Genomic DNA, 21,391 nt, shown 5'->3' on the forward strand with positions numbered 1-21,391 from the left:
CTATACCCCTAAACGCCTAGTGCTAGAGACAGAGAATTTGACTGACATACTCATTTCCATAGTGTACAGACGTATTCTCCTCTACAGTATCAAATATTTTATAAACATTATTCATCTGATCTACTAACCAGGGAGAGCAGGCAATTACTATCTTCTTGAATAAACTAAGGCCCAGGAACTCAATTAAGTGCCAGACCCGGTTACAAACTTAGGTCTCCAGGAGCTAATTCAGTGGTCACAACAGCCTTTAGATTCCTGGACTCAAATTTTACAAGAAATTAAAATTGCAACCAGTCAGAAGTAATAATCTCATTTTCTTTCCTCTGCTGCTAAGAAATAGGCAAGTTATATGAACAGTGGCTAGAAAGGGGAAATAGGATTAGCTAGCCTGCCTTCTTAGGTGACTACCCCTGCACTCAGGGCTTACTTAGTGGCTTGTTCCCAAATGAGATGATGTAGACCTACAGAAGTCCAGGGGATAGGGTAGACCAAAGGACATAAAACTGCTGACAGCAGAGAACTTGAGTACCTCCAATTACAGAATTTGTTCTGAATCCATTTTAAGGCACAATTCTACAAGTTACTGTCCTACTGTACTTTCATCATGTACCTTGAAGTCTGGATCAGTTATATATATCTGGATTTTGGAATATCCACGGCACTTCTGATAGCAACAAATGGCATCTGGCACTGGAGGGAATCTGCATTCTTCAATAAATTTCTCTAACAGCATCTAAAACAAAAATAAACAAAAACAATATCACAACACTGATTTGTCAATAAAAATGCTTATGATTTCAATAACTTCTTGCCATCAAAATACTTTCAGCATAGGAATGAATGACAAAATGTTTTTTAGCAAAGAATAAACTACATATAACTTCTAAAGTTTTTCTTTTTAAAGATTTTATTTATTTGAAAGAGAGACAGAGATAGTGAGAGAGCAAAAGCCAGGAGGTGAGGGAGAAGCAGGCTCCCCACTGAGCAGGGAGCCGAACCTGGGGCTTGATCCCAGGACGCTGGGATCATGACCTGAGCCAAAGGCAGATGCTCAACCGACTGAGCCACCCAGGCGCCCCTTAGTTTTTCTTTTTTAGAAGGAGGTTGATACATAGGGCACCTGGGTGGTTCAGCTGGTTAAGTGCCTGACTCTTGATTTCGGCTCAGGTCATGATCTCAGGATTGTAAGATTCTCTCTCTCTCGCATGCACTCGTGTTCTCGCTCTCAAAAAAAAAAAAGGCTGATACAGAGACATATCCAGAGAAAAAGCTGGAAAAAAAAGATTGAACGGGAAGTTTCAGAATTTCAGAGTCAGAATCAAAATCTTATCCCGTGTTATTATCATCAAGCCTCACTTGACAAGGTATAGCTCTTAGAAATGTCCTTTAGGCACTCAGAGGGAGTTAGATGAGGTAGAAAAACCCTTAGGAATCTACCCTTCTCCTCCTTCCCAGTGTCACTTCACCTGGGATCCTACCATCCTGATTCATCTTGTGCATTCCTTGAAGAATTATCCCACTGCCACTGAAGCCCCCAAGACACTTGTGCCATGCTTCCAGTGCTGGCTTTTTGTTCTCAAGAGCTCCTCTGTCTCCACCCCAATCTACTATAAAGAGAACATCAGTGATTTTTTTTTTTTTTAGATTTTATTTATTCGACAGATAGAGAGACACCACAAGCAGGCAGAGTGGCAGGCAGAGGGAGAGGGAGAAGCAGGCTCTCTGCCAAGCAGGGAGCCGGACGTGGGGCTTGATCCCAGGACCCTGGGATCATGACCTGAGCCGAAGGCAGCCACTTAACTGACTGAGCCACCCAGGCGCCCTCAGTGATTTTTTTTTTAAACAGTTTTGTTGAGATATAATTCACATATCGTCTACGGCCATACCACCCTGAACGCGCCCAATCTCGTCTGATCTCGGAAGCTAAGCAGGGTTGGGCCTGGTTAGTACTTGGATGGGAGAGATATAATTCACATATCACACAACCTACACATTTAAAATATATATAGTTCAGTGGCTTTCAGTATATTCATAGTGTTGTACAACCACTGCCTCAGTCTAAATTTAAAGTTTTATCACCCAACAAAGAAATCCATCCCCATTAGCAGTCCCTCTGCATTTTCTCCCAATCCCCAACCCCCTGAAACCACTAATCTACTTTGTCTCTAAATACAGACTTGCCTATTCTGGAAATTCTGGATAAATACAATCACACATGTGGCCTTTTGTGTCTGGCTTCTTTTACTTAGCATGTTTTCAAGGTTCATCCATGCTGTAGTACTTATCAGTACATTATTCTTTATGGGCAAATAATATTCACTTGTATGGATAGGCTACTGTATGGTTTTATGAATGGCTTATGAATGGTTTTATTTAACAACTCATCAGCTGATGGACACGTGAGCTGTTCCCACTTTTTAATTATGAATAGTGTTGCTATAAACATTCACGTACACATTTTTGTGAGAACATATGTTTTCCTTCCTCTGTATAAGTTTAGGAATGAAACTGCTGGGTCATATGGTAACTCTATCTTTACTCTACTGGGGAGCTGCCAGACCATTTTACATGTCTACCAGCAACATATAGGGGTTCTGAAACAGAGACATATCCAGAGATAGGTATCAACACTTTCGATTGTCTGCCTTCTCGAGTACAGCCATCCTAGTGTGTGAGGTTGTATCTCATTATGGTTTGAATTTGCATTTCTCTGATAGCTGATGCTGTTAAACATCTTTCACAGGTTTATTGGATATTTGCAGAAATTCTTGGCAGACAGGTCTGTTCAGATCCTTCGGTTACTTTTTCATTTATTTTTTATTTTTTTAATTCCAGTATAATGGCTACTTTTAATCAAATTCTTTTTATTATTGAGTTTTAAGCTTTTAAAAGCTTTAGCCAAAAGCAAGTTCTGTATACATGCCAGGGTTCCCCACAAGTAAAGGCCTATTCTAGTCAATCCACACATAATTTAGTCTTTCCAGAACTAGCAAAGCGTCCTATGTCTCTGGATATGAGACCAAATTTATATTTTCCAAGTCCTCAAGTGCCATCTTAATAATTAGAGTCACTATGATGAAACAACAATGCTATACCTTTCTCTAAGTACAAGCAGTAAGTCATACCACTTAATAATGAATGCTCTGAAATCAGAATGCCTAGATACAAGTCCCACCTCCACTACTTCTTAGCTGTTTAACCTTGAGCTCATCATTTAATGTCCCTAACTTAATCTTCCTCTTCAGTAAAATGAGAATAATCATAGTACTCATCTTGTAGAGTTGCTGTAAAGATTAAAGGTATGATAAATGGAAGCTGTGTGACTGGCACACAGGAAATATTTAACAAATATTAGTGATTCTCACTAGTCTTTAAAGGGAAACACGTGGGGATGCTGAGGACAGAGTGCCCCTACCTCTTTGTCTTCTGATACCCGAGTCAGTCAGTGCAGATGGGCTTTTTGAATTAGTAAGAAGGTCTCTGAAGAAATAAATGGTTACCTTTATTTTCCCCGGCTGAGTCTCTTCAATAATCACATTACTTGTGGGCCAAGTTAACACTCCAGGAAGACGACAAATCAAGGTTCTTGCTTTCTCAAAATGATTGAGAGCTTCTAGAAATCTAAAGTCATAATTATGAAGAAAGAAGGTATTAAAGCTGTGATAAGAATTTTCATTCCCCACAATAAAAGTTACAGAAATTTCAAGTTTACTAATAAGAGTACATCTGATAAATCACTGTTCAGAAATATTCAATGGAACCTCTATTTTCTTAAAAAAAAAAAAAAGGCATGTTGAATCACTATATTGTACACCTGAAATTAATATAACACTGTATATTAAAAGAATTAAGATAAAGACTAAAAAAAAAAGAAGGCACTATTCATTGTTTGCTATAAAAGTAATATAAACAACAAATCTGCCTGGACACTGGCTTTATTATGGTAGGTGCATACTAGTCCTTTTAAAGTTGTAATTTATTGGGACGCCTGGGTGGCTCAGTTGGTTAAGCATCTGCCTTTGGCTCAGGTCATGATCCCAGGGTCCTGGGATCGAGTCCTGCATCAGGCTCTCTGCTCGGCGGAGAGCCTGCTTCTTCCTCTCCCTCTGCTGCTTCCCCCTGCTTGTGCTTGTACTCTCTCTGTCAAATAAATAAATAAAATCTTAAAAAAAAAGTTTCCAACAATTAAAACAGAAAATTGAATAATCTGGTTGTTTCATTTTTGTTTCATTTACTAAGCTAATTAGATTCCTATAGAGGAATGACAGCCCTTTACTTCAGCTAATTAATCATAAATATATTTTTTTAAACTCAACTCTATTAGGACATCTATTAGTAAAAACCACTCTTCTGAAAAAAATCTAAAGAGATCGTGTATGCTGGACATATTTCTTCAACCATAAAGCAGTAAAGTATTTTAAAAGAATAAATGTGTATGTAAATTGTTTTAACTACATGAAATGTTTTAGTTCTGATTCATGTTTTTAAAAAATGTCAAGAGATTCCCACAGTCCATTCAACAAAATAATATTAATACACTGGATTACAAAGTTAACCAAGTCTTTATTATTCTCTTCAGACTAGAGAAGAAAGGTTTCTTGCTTTCTCCAATCTTGAAATGATCTTCCAATTTAAGAACTTTTTTTGCCTATGGGTAAGAAAAATTCACCTGCAGAAAAGCTTAGACCACCATCAACCATAAAATGACAGGTAACAGCAGAACTTTACCAGAAACTGCACATTACAACAGCAAAAACCAACACATTAGACACTGAACCCCACACCATATTATTTTGAAATTAAAATGGCAAAGACTTTTTCATTTACCATAGTTCCCATGATGTTACACATTTGTGATATATTCCTAGATCTTATGAATAATTACATGTGACTACTGCATTAAAAACATATATCTTAAATAAGTTATGCCAAACTTTGAAATTAATTTCATTTGCTGTTCCTATACAGATGATTGCTAAATCCTCACTATCTCTCCCTCTACCTGATTCTTAATATAATTCAGCCTGGTCACACAGTAACTTCTCGAAGTAAAAGAACTTTCTTTAACCTCTAAAAAATCTATAAAGGAAGTTCTAGGCACATTCCAAGACTGGGTTCCCCAGAGTCCCAAAGGTCTGATCAAATTTCCCTTGGGAGCACCCGGCTGGTTCAGTCAGAAAAGCATGCAACTCTTGATCTCAGGGTTGTGAGTCTGAGTCCCAGGTTGGACGTAGAGATTATTTAAAAATAAAAATCTTAAAAAAAATTTCCCTAAAAGGACAGATGAAAATTCAAGATTAAAAGCTATGAATGATACTCAATCAGTCAATAATTATTTATTTATAAGGTAATCTAACACACCTACCAATATACTGGGTGTTAAGTGCAGGAACAGGGAGATTTTTGGTTTTCTTTTTGTTATTGTTGTTTTACAGTTAATGATAGTTTTATTGTGCCAAAAATATGGAACGCTTCACAAATTTGTGTATCGTCATTGCACAGGGGCCATGCTAATCTTCTCTGTATTATTCCGATTTTAGTCTATGTGCTGCCCAAGCAAGCAGTGAACAGGGGAGTTTTTTTTTTAAAGCTCAATGCATAATCCTATCCCCAAAGGGTCATACAGCAATTTGGGAAGATAAGACAAGAAACACTTGCAAAACAACTACATACTAAACTTTGAGTAGGGATTCCAACTATAGAAAAAGTTCTGAGAGGAGATTCTCATTCCTAACTCATGATGTCTTTGAACAGGTATCTATGTCATATTAAAACCATATTCATACAGGTTTTTGGGTGGAAACAGATATTTTGGTAACCAAAAAATTGTACAATCAGACTTGTAAAGCATTAATTTATATCAATTCAGTCACCATTTATAAGGACAAATACTAACAGAAAAAATACAAAATACTTTGGGTCAAATCATTTTGTTCCTGACTTTCTTATGAGATTGAAAATAAGGAAGCACTAGGAGCTGAACTGACCGGCCATATTTTTTTTTTTTACGATTTTATTTATTCATTTGACAGAGAGAGACAGCGAGAGAGGGAACACAAGCAGGGGGAGTGAGAGAGAGGGAGATGCAGGCTTCCCGACGAGCAAGGAGCCCAATGCGGGGCTCGATCCCAGGACCCGGGATCATGCCCTGAGCTAAAAGCAGACGCTTAACGACTGAGCCACCCAGGCGCCCCTGATTGGCCATATTTTAATAATTAATTATACAGAAATGCTGGTCCTCCAAGCAAACATGATGATAATAGTTTGCCACAGAGAAGATAACAATATAATTCCAGAAAAGGGACCTCCACTACAACATTAGACTTCAACTGAGTTATCCAACCTGAGTGTAAAAGAGCATAGTTTCTACTAACCTGTTCTTCTTCAAATATACTTTTCCAATTCCACAGTAGGCCAAGCAATCAAGTCCCTCATTGGGGTAGTGTTCAATCATCCTCTTAAACTGGTTTTCAGCTTCAGATAATTCCTTCAGTAGCAATAAAAACAATGATCACTTAAACTGCAAAAGAAACACTGGAAGAGATTTTATCTGAAGGTCGATATTTTGTGTAATATTTGTGTAATATTACAAACAACTGTATATCCAAAAATTTCTATGGCAAAATTAAACCTTCTGCATTTTATTTTCTTAGCAAATATACAAATTTTGACATAGGACATACAGAGACACAACCAAAGTGATCCAGCTTGAGAATGAAAAATTGGTGTGGAACACATCAGACAACAAACCAAATGAGCATTTACTAATACACAGAGAGGGCCTGGTATGTGTTGGCTAACACTAAAGGGTGTGAATTCATAATAAAAACACTGACTAAATGCAAGCACTCCATGACATATATCCTTGCAAGTGCTGCTCCCTTGGGATATAGGCACTCCAATAATGTTACCCACAATGTTTTGTGGCATACGAAAGATAAATGCTTTGTTTTAAGAACAGTGTTTTAGCAAAAGCTTTACAGAACTTAGAGTACATTCTTTTGAATATTCTCAATAGTAGAAACTTCTGTGCTTAGAATGAATTGTTTTGGAAAAAATCCAGAAGAAACAGCTCAAGGTAACCCTGGTAACCCCATTGTGGGTGAAAAGGGAAATGTCACTACAAAATGGGAGTTTATAAGAAGCTTTGAGGCCAGTTCCAAAGGAGGCATTCCAAAAATGTTTTAAGCAAGAGCTGTAATGGAGTAAATACACTGCTTACTTCGGGGGCTACTCTGAATGATGACATTCTTTTAAATGTCCAAGTTCTATCATACCTGTTTTTTTTTTTAAATCAGTCTCACTAATTCAAAGTAAATCACAAACGTAGTGAACTATTTCTTCAATTCTGATAAAGCAAAACATGATATTTATTATCACTCTGCCAAGAACAGAAGAACTGAGATCATGAAGTCCTGTCTCCAACAATCTATTAGAAAACAGAATTAGGCCTTAATGGAACACATTCATCTGTCACCTCAAGAACAAGGAAAGAGGCATGTAACAAGGAAAATGAACCTCGGCCACTGTAAACCACTTTGAGAGTGGAACCTAAAAGATGATTAACCTTATTAGGTTAGGCAGCAGTTAGGGTTAAGCCTTCATTTAGCCAAGGAAGCTTGGAGGCCAAGTTGGCAGAAAGGATGTATTATACCTGAGGTAATTCTAGAGCAATTTTAACTTTTATTGAAAATTGAAAACCACAGAAAGCAAATTATAGCTCACACCTGAACAATGCAGGGGTTTGGGGTGCCCCATGCAATGGAAAATACAGGTATAACTTTGATTCCCCCAAAACTTTACAACTAATAGCCTACTTGACTAGAAGCCTTATCAATAATATAAAGAGCAGATTAACACATATTTTATATACGTATTATATACTGTAACCTTATAATAAAGTAAGCAAGAGAAAAGAAAAATTGTAAGAAAGAGAAAATACATTCACAGTACTATATTCTGTGAACCCATGCAATTCAAACCGGTGTTTTCAAGGGTCAGCTGTATAATGCCGTGCAGTGCAGATAGGCACAACTTCCAGGAAGAGCACTGAAGGACCATGAGTGATGGAAACCATGTGTGCTCACACCTATACACTGACTGTATGTGGTTATGGGAAGTCTGCACTCTAGAAGATAATAAAATACCCAAAAACTACCACCCAGAACTAAGAGATCTTAACACAAAGCTGAACTCTCCTTTCTTAATCTCCACAGGCCCATTCCTTCCTTCCATCACTAAATGCAAGCATTATCTTAAACTAGGCTAGCCTGTGGTTTTTTTAACCTTTACAAGAGGCAGAGATAGTCATAAAGAATATATGCTATTGTTCTGTATGTTTTCCAAATTGTACATAAGTGGTTATCACAATGTTTGTTATGTTCTCCAACTTGTCTTTTTCACTCAACGTGTTCTCTTAAATCTGTGATAATACAGATTTACTTTTTATACAAGGGAAAAAATTCCAGGCTCCTGGGTGGCTCAGTTGTTAAGTGTCTGCCTTCAGCTCAGGTCATGATCCCAGGGTCCTGGGATCGAGCCCCACATTGGGCTCCCTGCTCAGCGGGAAGCCTGCTTCTCCCTCTCCCACTCCCCCTGCCTGTGTTCCTCTCTCTGTCAAATAAATAAGTAAAATCTTAAAAAAAAAAAAAAAATTCCTACTGGTTGTCTGGCATAGCTATTTTATTATTGGATCACATTTTCTTTTTAATAAAAACAACACAAATTAAACAGGTATTTCAGGGGCGCCTGGGTGGCTCAGATGGTTAAGCATCTGCCTTCGGCTCGGGTCATGATCCCAGGGTCCTGGGATCAAGCCCCATGTCCAGCTCCTGGCTCAGCAGTGAGCCTGCTTCTCCCTCTGCCTCTCCCCCTGCTCGTGCTCTCTCTCTCTCTCTCTGTGTCTCGAATGAATAAATAAAATCTTAAAAAAAAAAAAATAAACAGGTATTTCAGAAGAAATTATCAGAAAGAAATAAGCCAAAGAGGCAAAACTATTTTTTACCTATCTTCTAAAATTAATGGCATATTTTAACTGTTTATTATCTCTGTTACAAATCTTACCTCAGGCTGTCCTATGCCAAGGAGAGAAATAGCAAGTCCGTAGACTACTAAGACATAGTTAATCATGGCCAGGTTCAATTGCTGTCAATAAAAATGCTCCAGTTAAAAATCTGAACATAATTTTGCCCAACTTGCATCATACCCACCTATTAGCCACAACAGAAAAAAAGTATAATAAAATCTCTCTAATCACTATAATTGGGACAAAGGCCAAACAGAATTAGAAAATGTATTTTATAAAGATAATGGAGTTATACTAAAATCAAGTATTTAAAACACAGAACCATTGTCTCAGAGTTCCCTGAAGGGGTGGTTCATAGCAAATTAGAATAACTGAGTTCGTCACGTTCTTTTGCACAGAAGTGGGTACTAGTGACAGATTAAGACATTTGCTTACAATCCTGGATAAACTATTGACCTAGCTAATTCTTTCTGGATGAAAAGATGTGACTAAAGCCAAGTCCAAAACCTTGATTTAGTACTTTTGTAGAGGAAGCCAAGCGTTCTAATGCACACCAAGTAGGGAGCAAGGAGAGTCACATACCGAGTGCAACCATAAAGACTGAATCAGAGTGTCACCTGCTTCTCACAACCTGGGGCAGATTCAGCTAATCTCAGGTAGGCCTAAGGTACATTAATACAATGATGTTAAAGCCTTGGTTCTCTTCTACATTCACCTGAAATGCACCTGCACTGATAAACTGTGAGACGGCAATTTTACCTTTATTTTTTGAGGATCTAAACCATTGAGCAGCTCCGTGAAGGCCTGCGCAGCACTGCGGCAGCGCTGCTCCAACAAAGCTGTGTAACCATCCTGGATTAAGCTTCTCAGCATTTTCATTATATTAGCAAAATCCTGCAAAAAAAGAAATTCTATTACGTCATCCAGAGCTACGTGTGTTTAGCCAAAAATTTAAGATGCAAAGTTCATCATAGGGCAGTTATATTTTATAACTGATCATAAAATACGTAAATAAATACCCAAAGCTGCCCTTTATGTGTCATATTCCCTTCCCTACACAGCACTTTTCCAGTGAAAATTGAAAGGTCCTGCTACACCATCTTATGTCCAACATTCCTACTGCTACTCATGACAAGAAAGGGTAGTTCATTTTACATTACATGGTTCTATGCCTTGCTCACTTTTCCAGATAGAAAAGACAGCATTTAGAAGTTTTAACAGCACAAACAGCACAGAGAACACCAGCCACCATTTAAATAACTGTATGGCTGACTAGAATTAAGAACAAGCAATCAATTTACTGATCACTATCAGATTTTAACATCTACCCTCGTGCTCTGGAACAAATCTTAATTCTCAGCAAGAAAGGATATTTCAATCTTTGGCTCTACTTCTGCCCAACATGTACTTGAATAGAACTCAATAAAATTATCAGGAAAGATATTACAGGTTAAATGTAAAGGGAAGAGCATAAGAAATAAAAAACAAAAACAAAAGTGCTATAATATACCTTGAATAAAGTGAGAAAAAAACTATTTTTGGATAAATATGTGAACATGCACTACAATTTGAATTCAAGTTTTAGTTACCTGGCAATAGCTATCAGTCACAAAAGTTCCATAAAAACTAGATAGACTACAGATTAAACCTAGATTTCCTCACTCCTTGCCATACATGTGTACACCATTCAGGAAAGCAGAAAATGCAAATATGCGTGTGATATTCCTCACTGTTCCTAACAGTAAAGATCCAAAAGGAGGCCCCGTTGCACAAAGCACAGAGGGAAGAGCAGTTTGGTCACAATTAACAAAAGCTCTTTTACTGGTTTTCATCCAATGAATCAAAGTTTAGGAGAACTTTCCCCCAGAATACACATAGAAAAGAGCACCTCTCCCATAAACTTGGTATTTACTATAGTATTCAAAAAGCTCAAGGATAGCTTATATTTATGTTAAGATATGAATTTTAAAAGTTATAGATGATGATGTGCTATCCCCACAAATAATAGTTATTAATCTTGAATGAACTGATTCCATTTTAATCTCTTTCACATTCTAGAAGAGAGAGACATAAAACCTCATGTTTTCATTAAAAATTTATTTCTCTCAGGGACGCCTGGGTGGCTCAGTCAGTTGGGCATCCAACTCTTGGTTTCCGCTCAGGTCGTGATCTCATGGGTCATGAGACTGAGCCTCATGTCAGACTCCGCATTCAGCATGGAGTCTGCTTGGGACCCTCTCTCCCTCTCCCTCTGCCCCTCCCCCCATTCATGGGCACATGCTTGCTCTCTAAAATAAATAAAAATAAATCTTAAAAAAATTATTTTTCTCAGTACAATACAAAAAACTATATAAAGTAGGCTGGGTTGCAGTGCCATATACCCAATCTCTCTCAGACTTCAGCACAGACAGGGGCCTAACCAAAAGTGTGTTGAATGAACAAGGGAAGGCTCAAAAATAACTATCATACTTATTTAAATCACCTCTGATCTTCCCAGGTTGTCTTTTCTATTTAAGTCCTTCACAGTTTTGAGAGTCAGTAAAATCAATGTAAAAGACCTAATTTTAAAATCTCCAAATGTCAGAAATTCTAAAGATGCTTTTATGCAACTGATTAGAGATCTGTTTTCATAAACTGCTTGAAACATGCTTCATTCCTCCAGTCCTCTGTAAGATATTTGTCATATATACCTAAAATAATTAACTAAATTTTAAAATGACCTCCATATTAAAACAAGTATTATATTCCATATGCTAATATACATTTTTAGGAATGAAATTTAAATCCAATATTCTATTTTAGAAGAAATAAAACTGTGTTTACATAAAGGATTATCAAAGCAGACGCCTATGAATCATGTTTACCCAAAAAAGACAATATTTTACTTACTACTACATAGTCTACAAGTGTTCAATGACTAGAATAGTGACCAGCCATGGTTCTGTAAATTCTGGATTTCACTGAGGTTTCTATTTCTTCTTGAATCAGTTTTTGTTAAGTTGGATTTTTCTAGGAATTTGTCCATTTCATCTATATACATTTTTAAACTTCTTGGTATGATGTCGTTCATAATAGTATTTTGATGTATTTGTAATATTCAAGGATCTACAGTAATGCATCCTTGTTCATTCTTGAAATTGTTTTATAATGTTTTCTTTTCTTTCTTTCTTAATCAGTTGCAACACCAGTGTGTAAATTTTATTTATACTGGCAAAGAATCAACTGTTAGCTCTGTGGATTCTTCCTTATGTTTGTTTCCAATTCATTATTTTCTACTTTGATCTCTATTAATTCCTTCCTTCTACTTTCTTTGGGTTTATTTGCTGTTTTTCTTTTTTTCTAGCTCCTGGGATAAATACTTCATTAATTTAGAAGTTTCTGTTCTTTTAATACATACATTTAGCTTGATAAATTTCCTTCAAAGTAATCCTTTAGCTGTATCCCTTGCATTTTTTAGAAGACTTTTTCCTTTTAGGTTTATAACAAAATTGAGAAGGAGGTACAGAAATTTCCATATACCCTTTGCCTCCTCCCATGTATACTCCACTATCAATATCACTCATCAGAATGGTGTATTTTACATCTCTATATTTTTTTAACTGAAGTATAGTTAACATACAATGCTATACTAATTTCAGGTATACAACATAGTGATTCAACAATGCTAAACATTATGCAGTGCTCACCACAATAAGTGTAGTTACCATCTGTCATCAGCCAGAGTTATTACAATATTATTCACTATATTCTCTATGCTGCATTTTTCACTCCATGGTTACTTATTTCATAACTGGAAGTTTGAACTTTTTATTTTTATTTTTTTTTAAAGATTTTATTTATTTGAGAGAGAGAGAGAGAGAGAGACAGCCAGAGAGGGAACACAAACAGGGGGAGCTGGAGAGGAAGAAGCAGGCTTCCTGCTGAGCAGGGAGACCAACATGGGGCTCGATCCCAGGACCCCGGTGTCATGACCTGAGCTGAAGGCAGATGCTTAACAACTGAGCCACCCAGGTGCCCCAAAGTTTGAACTCCTTAATCCCCTTCATGTATTTCACCCATTTCCCCTTCATCCTCTCCCTCTCCCTCCACACTGGCAACCACCAGTGTGTTCTCTGTATTTATGAGACTTTGTTTTTGTGTTTGTTCATTTGTTTTGTTTTTCAGATTCCAAATATAAGTGAAATCACATGGTATTTGTCTTTCTGTAACTTATTTCACTTAGCGAAATACTCCCTAGGTCCAGCCATGTTGTCAAGAATGGCAATATTTTATTCTTTTTTATAGCTGAGTAATACTCTATTGCATATGTGTGTGTGTGTACGTACATCTTCTTGAACCCAGAATAGTATATTTCTTACCAAAGATGAATGACATGGATACATCCTAATCACCCAAAGTCTATAGTTTAACACAGGATATACTCTTGGTGCCATACATTCTACAGGTCTGGATAAATGTATAAGAACATATATCTACCATTATAATATTATACAAAGAATTTTCACTGCCCTAAAAATCCTCTTTGCTGTGGTTATTCATCTTTTCCCCCTTAATGTATACTTTCTAATTAACTTCCTAAATACCGTAGAAAGAATTTTATATAAAAAGTTATCTGATTACTGTTAAATCATTCAAAGAATAGAAAGTTTGCTCTTTAACAGCTTTAAGGTAGGTATAATAAAACTGCAAGTGCTTGAACCTTTTAAAATAATTTAAATCTTCTTACAATACTTATCTATTTTTTAAAATTTTTAAGTAACCTGTACACCCAACATGAGTCTTGAACTCATATCCCAGAGATCAAGAGTCGCAAGTTCTACCAAGTGAGCCAGCCAAGTGCTCCTTAAAGTATTTATCTTAAAAGTTAAAACTTTGGAAAGCAAAGAATCCCAAATCTTTAAATCTTTGGGAAGCAAACAATTCTGCAGTATCAAGCATTAGTTAAATTTCTGTTTAAAGTGATTATCAAGTTAACACCTAAATTAGTGATAGTTTGGTTTCTTAGCAGTCATATATAAAATCGTATGTCCATAATTTAAATTATAAAAAATAAATCTTAGAGATGTACATGATTAGACTTATATGAAAAACGTTTTGTTCAAAGACTTTGCTTTTTTTCATTAGAAATAAGCCTTTTCCTTTACCTGGTGTGCAGCTCTGGAAGATTTAGAAAACTGTTTTTCCAAGATGTTCTTCAAATCTACTGGTAAACTCCCTTGTGAACTAGAACTAATAGAGAAAAGTGTTGAGTTATTTTAAAATAAAATAGTCTTGCTTATATAAAGAATATATTTACTGAAGGCCATTTTTTAAAAACTGAAGTACAGTTGACATACAAACATTAGTTTTAGGCATACCGCACAGTTATTCTACAACACTATACATTACACAAAGCTCATCATAGTAAGTGTAGTCACCACCTGTCACCAATCAACATTATTACAATATTACTGACTATATTCCCTATGCTGTACTTTTCATCTCCATGTAAAGGTCATTTTAAACATTGAATAAATGGAGTCACAAGTTCCTACATTGAAATACTACCAAGAAGCTGATTCTCTCCAAATTAATCTCTAAATACAATGAAATCTCAATAAAATCCCTATAAAATTAGAGATGGAGGGGGACCAGATGAATTGATTATAAAGATGGTATGGAAGAACAACTTGAAGAAAAAAAAGAAATTGGGGGGGATTTGCACTGATCATCAAAAGTTATTATAAATGTAGTCATAACAACATAGCCATGAAACAAGAAATGTGCCCAATAAACATGCAAAGACGCTCCATCTCATATGAAAATCTAATAATATAACTGTTTCAGAAAGTCTGACTCCCAATGCTGCTGAGGGTAAGGAAGATTCAGGTACCCTAGGTGGTATTTTCTGACACCAAATAATTGCCATTTTCCACATCAATTCTCCAACACCAAGTGTCCAACAACTCAATTCCATTTTGACACCAACTCTGGAGTTAACACAGGCCCCACGGGTTAAAGGCTCAGTCCCACAAGACTGACCCCACTTCAGAAATAATGCCCTTACCGCTATTGTCAGCCACAATGAGGTGCTTAGTCCTCCCACACTACTGCCTGATGGACTACAAACTCAGAGGTTCCTGTGACCCACCCTCAGGTTCAACAACTCCCTAGAATGACTCACTGAACTCAGGAAAGTGCTCTACTTATCTTTACTAGACTATAAAGGATATAATTCACAAGAGCCCAATGGAAGAGATGCACAGGAAGGTACAGAGGAGGGGAATGCTGCAATGCTTTCATGCCACCCCAGATCATACCACCTTCCCAACATCTCCACGTATTCAGCAACCCAGAAGCTCCCCTGCCCCAGCAGTTTAGAGGTTTCTTCTATCAAGGTTTCATTACATAAGCATGAATAATCATTACTAGTCATTGGTGATTGAACTCAATTTCCAGCCCCCTTCCCCTTCTTGGAGATCAGGGGGTGGGGCTGAGAGTTCCAACTCTCCAATCACATGTTTGGTCTTTCTGGTAGCCAACCACCCCAATCCTGAAGGTGGGGGACCAGCCTTGAGTCATCTCATTAGTATAGGTAAGGCAGAAAGAAGCTCATTATGAAGAACAAAAGATACTCTTATCACTCTGAAAGTTCCAAGGGTTTTAAGTGCTCTATGCCAAGAACTAAGGACAAAGACCAAATATATATATATATATATATATTTTATTATACCACACTTTCCACCAGCTCAGGAAGAGTCTGAACAATGCTCATTTTCTGGGAGGACAATGTGACAGTATCTAGCAAAGTACACAACCTCTTTGACAGAGCAATTCCATTCTAGAAATTTCTTCTTCAAATATACATCTATACTATGAACTATCCTGTAGCCATGAAAATGAAGGATGTCGATCTCCATGATGTGATATGTGAAAATATGCAGATACAGAATAGATAAAAGATAAAAATAAAAGCAAGCTATAGGCCAGAATGGTCCTAACAACAATGATAGTTCAAGCGTACTGAGCATTTACCATGTTCCAGGGCTCTAAGTGTTTCATGTAGTTACCCTACTTAATCATTAAGTAGACATAATCATGAAGTAGACATGATCAAATAAGAAGACCTCAATTTAAAAACAAAAACAAAATATCGGAACATAAATTTTTCTTTAGAAGAACAGTTTAAAATTATAACTATGCATTCAAAAAATGACCCTGCATGTTTTTGGTTTCTTTTGAGGGTTAACAGGGGGAGGGGAAGACTCAGGATTTTTCTACTGAATAATAGAACAACACAGTATCTAAGCCCTTGCTTTAAATTTAATTTTTTTGTAGCAGCATCAAAAAATAGTCATATTTTTTAAGATGGGGCTTTACTAATATCTCGTAGTGCTTTGATATTAAAATTCTTCTCCTTGAAGCACCTATCCAGGAATCAGCCTTATGTGAAGAAAAGAGAGCTGACAGCTGGTCTAACTGTGGCAGAAATGGTTTTGCAGGGTCTCCGGCACCACTTTCCTTGACCTCATGAACTTCTCTATTCATTGTAAGATTTACAATTTCACTTTGCAATCAGTATATATCTCTGTAGGCAATGGAGAGGTTAATTATAAAGACAGTTGCATGAGGTCCTACTGTTAATTTTGGTGTGGAGGGTGTTTGACAGAACTAACTTTACAAGTGGTTGCTTCATTAATGAATACTTTCCTTTAATGAGAACTACTCAGAAGGGCCCCTAAATACACACATACTCATGCCTGCTTCCAGGTGGACAAGAACTTGTTAACACAGAGTTCCTAAAGGAAGCCACCAAAGAAGCAATTGTGGGAAAGGTGAAATAAGGTGAGCAGGGAGAAGACGTAATTCTCACTTTACACTTCTCTGAATATTTTTTCTTTGTATGAGCATGTATTTTGGGATTTTTAAAAATTAACACTGATACATCTCATATTCCATGCTTTCCAGACATCTACTAACACCCAGGATTAATAATCCTTTAGCCAAAAATGACATTCTCCTAAAGATATGCCTTTGATATTTGAAAGGGATTTCAGTACTCATCATAGCTACTACTTGAGACTTTTCCCCCCTTTTACTTTTTTTCCTAAGAGGAGGCTATAAGGGGTGAAAAGCCACACAGATAAAAAACATACCTGAACTTCTCCAATTCATTGTTCCGAGATTTTTGTTTTCCTTTATATTTTGGAGGCTGACCTGTGAATACAAAGTATTTGTTCCTGAAATCTGTTCATAAAAATCAACAAGCCTGAAAGCAAATCAATTAAAAATATGTAAATTGGAATAAACAGCAAAGGAAGCAATATTTTATGTGAGTGTAAGTACAAACAGATGAAAAACCAGCTACCATGATGTCCGTCTATGGATGCTATGACAGTATTGTGAACACTAATTACAATGACATTATTTAGGCCTAAAGTAGATACAGAGAGATATAGGCCATAGTTCCCATTCTTAGGTTGTTTATAATCAGATGGGAAGAAAAGACAGTCACCAGTAATTACACAACAACCATCTTTAAGAAGAGAAGACAGCATGTTGCTACTGACATATAAATTCCGTATTAACTGCTCTTATAACCCAGAGGTGGAAATCACTTAAGGTCGAGTGGCCAGGAAAAGCCTTAGTGGGGGTGCAGCATTTGTATTTAGTTTTAAGAAAAAAGTAGGATTTGGGGCACCTGGGAGGCTCAGTCAGTTAAGCATCAGACTTTGGCTCAGGTCATGATTTCAGGGTTCTGGGATGGAGCCCCACAGTGGGCTTCATGCTCAGCGAGGAGTCTGCTTGTCCCTTTCTCTCTGCCCCTTCCCCCACTCATACTCGCTCTCTCTCAAATAAATAAAAATCTTAAGAGAAAAAGAAACAAACAGACAAACAAGTAGGATGTGGATAGGATGGGCCAAACCCAATAACATTCACTTTAAGAAGCACTAAGTAAACCTGTGTGATCTGGTGAGTTGGGTAAGAAGAGAAGGTTAGAAAGGGGCAGCGAAGGCCAGCTGGAGTGAGTGCTCACGGGTCCTTTGCTTCCGACACTCCAGCTCTGTGAGCCCAGCCTTTGTCCCACTGGTAAGAGCAAGGACTACTACGTACTTTGGAGTGGGGAGGGCCATGCACAAAGTTATGTGGAAAAAAGCACAGCAACAGGGACAGGGTCTTTTTGATGGAAGCTTTGGGAAGAGACAGCAGAGGCATGTCAGAACCTATGTATTAAGGAGGGGATCAGAGCCAAGCTGGTTTGGATGGCCTCAGAAAACAAAAGAGGCTTCCAGAAAGGCAGAAGAGTTCTAATTTGATTCCTACTGTCTGATTTCAGGCAAAACTACACAGCCCTAACCCTGGGACCTCAATTTCTTTGACTGAATACAGATGCTAAAGTGTGGATGGTATTTAGAGTACTTACTTAAATGTGCTATCTGATAATAACAGCCTAAGAAATATCAATAAATTAAAAGGTGTTTTCCAAAAGAAAAGTTTTATCTTCAGAGATTTTTCATGTGCTATTAGACTTATTACATCAGGTAAGACAATCACCTGAGTCTCCCTCTTCATAATTTTCCAATATGCTAACCAAATGGGAATGGCCAGTGGTAAATAGCTGGATTTGTGGCACTGAAGCCTAAGAAAAGACAGAACTGCGGGAAGCAAAAGACAGAAATGGCTGACAGAAGCAGAAACACTGAAAAGAAAACAAGCCAACAAACAAGAAAAAGGAAAAGAGATTACTAACAAGATCACGAATCAGGTCAGCAATCTCACCCCAATAACCTCTGAAAGCTTCAAACAAAAAATCTGTACCCGATAGCAACCTCGAGTCATCAAGAAAATCTGTATTTTTCAAAACTCTGTTTCAAAAGTCCAGTAAGCATATCTACTTTAGAATGATTTTCAACAAAATCTGGTGATGTAAAGGGAGACCGAGAAGTAAATGGAACATGAATATTCGCTTCTCTGGACCCTTCATTTCCAAATGATGCCAAGTAAATGAAGTCCCGCTGTGTGTCCGTATATCTACTAGATGCAGAAATAGACATATGCATTAAGCATGTACCAGTTAAACTAGTATCAGCCTAAAGCACCCATTCTCAACATCACCCCCAACCAGGGTGAAAATTAAAAAAAAAAAAAAAAGCAGAAACAACAAAAAAAATCTAACTTTTTTAATATATAAAGCACAGATGTACATACAGGACATAAACAGTTAAACAGTATCTGTCGTAGGAGGGCAAACAGGAAAAAAATACATCTAAAAAGCCTCCTGGGTCAGGGGGCTTTAATGAAATTAAAGTTGAAAAACACTGGCCTCACGGAAATTAGGTAGCAGACCAAAAAGAGTTTCATCCTCCCTTTCTATTCCATTTATTTGAATTTCCAAAATTAAATTTATTTAATATGAAAAGACTGAGCACTGATTTCAAGTAAGTATTCAATGTTTTCTTAACACAGAAGCATTATAAAGTAAAAGGAGAGTAACAGCAAATGTATGCAAGGCTCATGCAAACGTTGGGACTGGAGTTTTAGGAATGCTATATTAAAATTAAAAAAAAAAAAGGAATGCTATATTAATTCAGCAACAACTTACATAAGGAAAAAACTTACCTGATGGTGGTAGAAATTCAGGATGACAGTCACAATCATCTACCTTCAAAGCTTCATCTACCACCTATCCATGAAAACAAAATTCGTGAGATTTTCAAAAAAATAAAGCCATAAAGAATTCAATTAACTAAATAATAAAAAAGAATAAAACAGAATTTACCCAAGTGCCTAAAATAACCAGCTGGTAATTAGGCCTAAATGAATAAACACACAAAATGATAACTAGTGATAAGAGATTCTAATAAGACAAATTCTCTAATGGTAATTCTACTTCCAACACTTGGCATGATGCCTGACAGGTCTATTGTTCAATAAGTGTACTGAATAAATATTATTGCATCTTTCCTTATGCTCCTCTCCCTAACTGAATACAGCCTCTGAGATTTTCATTAACAATAAAAGGACTACACAGTGAGTTGGAAAAGCTCCCTTAAATGCCTACTAGCCACATACTCCAAAATACCATTTCCTTTTTTCCTCACAAATTCTGGAAAGAAATATTAACGTGGACTTGGTGATAACTGCCAAGTTTTTAGTATACTACTGTTCAGAGAAAACTCAGATTCAGGTCATTTGGGATACCAATCACAGAGCCAGGCTAAAAGGCCTAGAGGTGCCCTCAAAAACCATGAGGCCTGGGTGCTGGTGAGCACAGGAGGGAGTCAAGGCTGGAGACCACTGCTGCAGAAATGGCCTGGGCAGAAATGGGGAGGGTGTGCCTCCCCCCACACAAGTCAGGTGGACAGCCTCGTGCGGTGCCAGGCAGCCAAGCTGACTGCAAAAGGGAGGGAAAGAAAAATCCGAAGCACTGTAAGGAGTGGGATGACGTGGTCCCCAGACCCTGCTGTCACTCATTCCCAAGTGGCTGTTTGAGAGACATGTAAAGCAGGAAAAGCATACAAAGAGAACTATCCAAGTAGTAAAATGAAATTTAGAAAAAAAGTATTTTGAAAACACACCAATGTGATTTCAAAAGAAACTATGTGATATTGAAATATTCTCTTCAGGGCGCCTGGGTGGCTCAGTTGGTTAAGCGACTGCCTTCGGCTCAGGTCATGATCCTGGAGTCCCGGGATTGAGTTCCACATCAGGCTCCCTGCTCAGCAGGGAGTGTGCTTCTCCCTCTGACCCTCTTCTCTCTCGTGCTCTCTATCTCTCATTCTCTGTCTCAAATAAATAAATAAAATCTTAAAAAAAAAGAAATATTCTCTTCATGTAGTTGAAGAAGGTAGCTGAAATATTTATTAAAAAGAGAGAATCATTCTTTTCATATCAGAGGCAAAAAGGGATTCATATCACCAAAATATTTAATTTCCATTATCACCGGAATACTACTGTAAAAACATGAGACTATCTATACTTGAAATCATTTAATATTAGTTTTTAACTGAATCTACCTTTAGATTCTGATTACCACCGTTTGCCATTTCGTGGTTAGTTCTTCTGGAATCTTTTTCGGTTTCCACAAAGTTAAGTGAAGTACTAAACGCAGGTGCTGATAAACTGGGTATATAGGCCCTGAAGGGAAATAAGAGAAATAATAATTTTATTTGTTGATTAGCATGCATTTTTAAAAAGTTATCCTTCAAATAAATAGGTTCCAGCAAATACCACCTTTTTTCCTTGAAAGCAGGGTAATACTGTTTTAAAAAGGATCTTCCTCTGAGATTGGGCTTTATACACAAATATTGCTTTAAATTTCATAGTAAGAACTCAAAACAGATTAAAAACAGTTCAATGTATTCTGGTTTCTAATATTAAAATAAG

General features: G+C 37.1%; 1 protein-coding gene and 1 non-coding gene across 8 annotated transcripts in view; both read right to left on the bottom strand.

Moving 5' to 3' along the window:
* TTC3 (tetratricopeptide repeat domain 3) overlaps positions 1–21,391 on the bottom strand; it is a 115,620-nt gene that overhangs the window by 52,671 nt on the left and 41,558 nt on the right. For all 7 annotated transcript variants that reach the window (XM_073890345.1, XM_073890321.1, XM_073890405.1 and 4 more), the window contains 9 exons: positions 21,022–21,142; positions 19,625–19,688; positions 17,161–17,221; positions 14,170–14,254; positions 9,785–9,919; positions 9,064–9,144; positions 6,375–6,487; positions 3,501–3,621; positions 611–733 (listed from right to left, as the gene is read on the bottom strand). In XM_073890345.1, the coding sequence (XP_073746446.1) occupies positions 611–733; positions 3,501–3,621; positions 6,375–6,487; positions 9,064–9,144; positions 9,785–9,919; positions 14,170–14,254; positions 17,161–17,221; positions 19,625–19,688; positions 21,022–21,142 (904 nt within the window). The remainder of the gene's footprint in view (positions 1–610; positions 734–3,500; positions 3,622–6,374; positions 6,488–9,063; positions 9,145–9,784; positions 9,920–14,169; positions 14,255–17,160; positions 17,222–19,624; positions 19,689–21,021; positions 21,143–21,391) is intronic.
* Positions 5,458–5,560, bottom strand: LOC112834347 (U6 spliceosomal RNA). Its single transcript, XR_003210862.1, has one exon. It is a non-coding gene; the product is annotated as a U6 spliceosomal RNA (small nuclear RNA).

This window comes from Callorhinus ursinus, unplaced genomic scaffold (assembly GCF_003265705.2).
Source record: "Callorhinus ursinus isolate GAN/ISIS: 27379988/994484 unplaced genomic scaffold, GSC_fseal_2.0 scaffold1, whole genome shotgun sequence".
Taxonomy (NCBI): domain Eukaryota; kingdom Metazoa; phylum Chordata; class Mammalia; order Carnivora; family Otariidae; genus Callorhinus; species Callorhinus ursinus.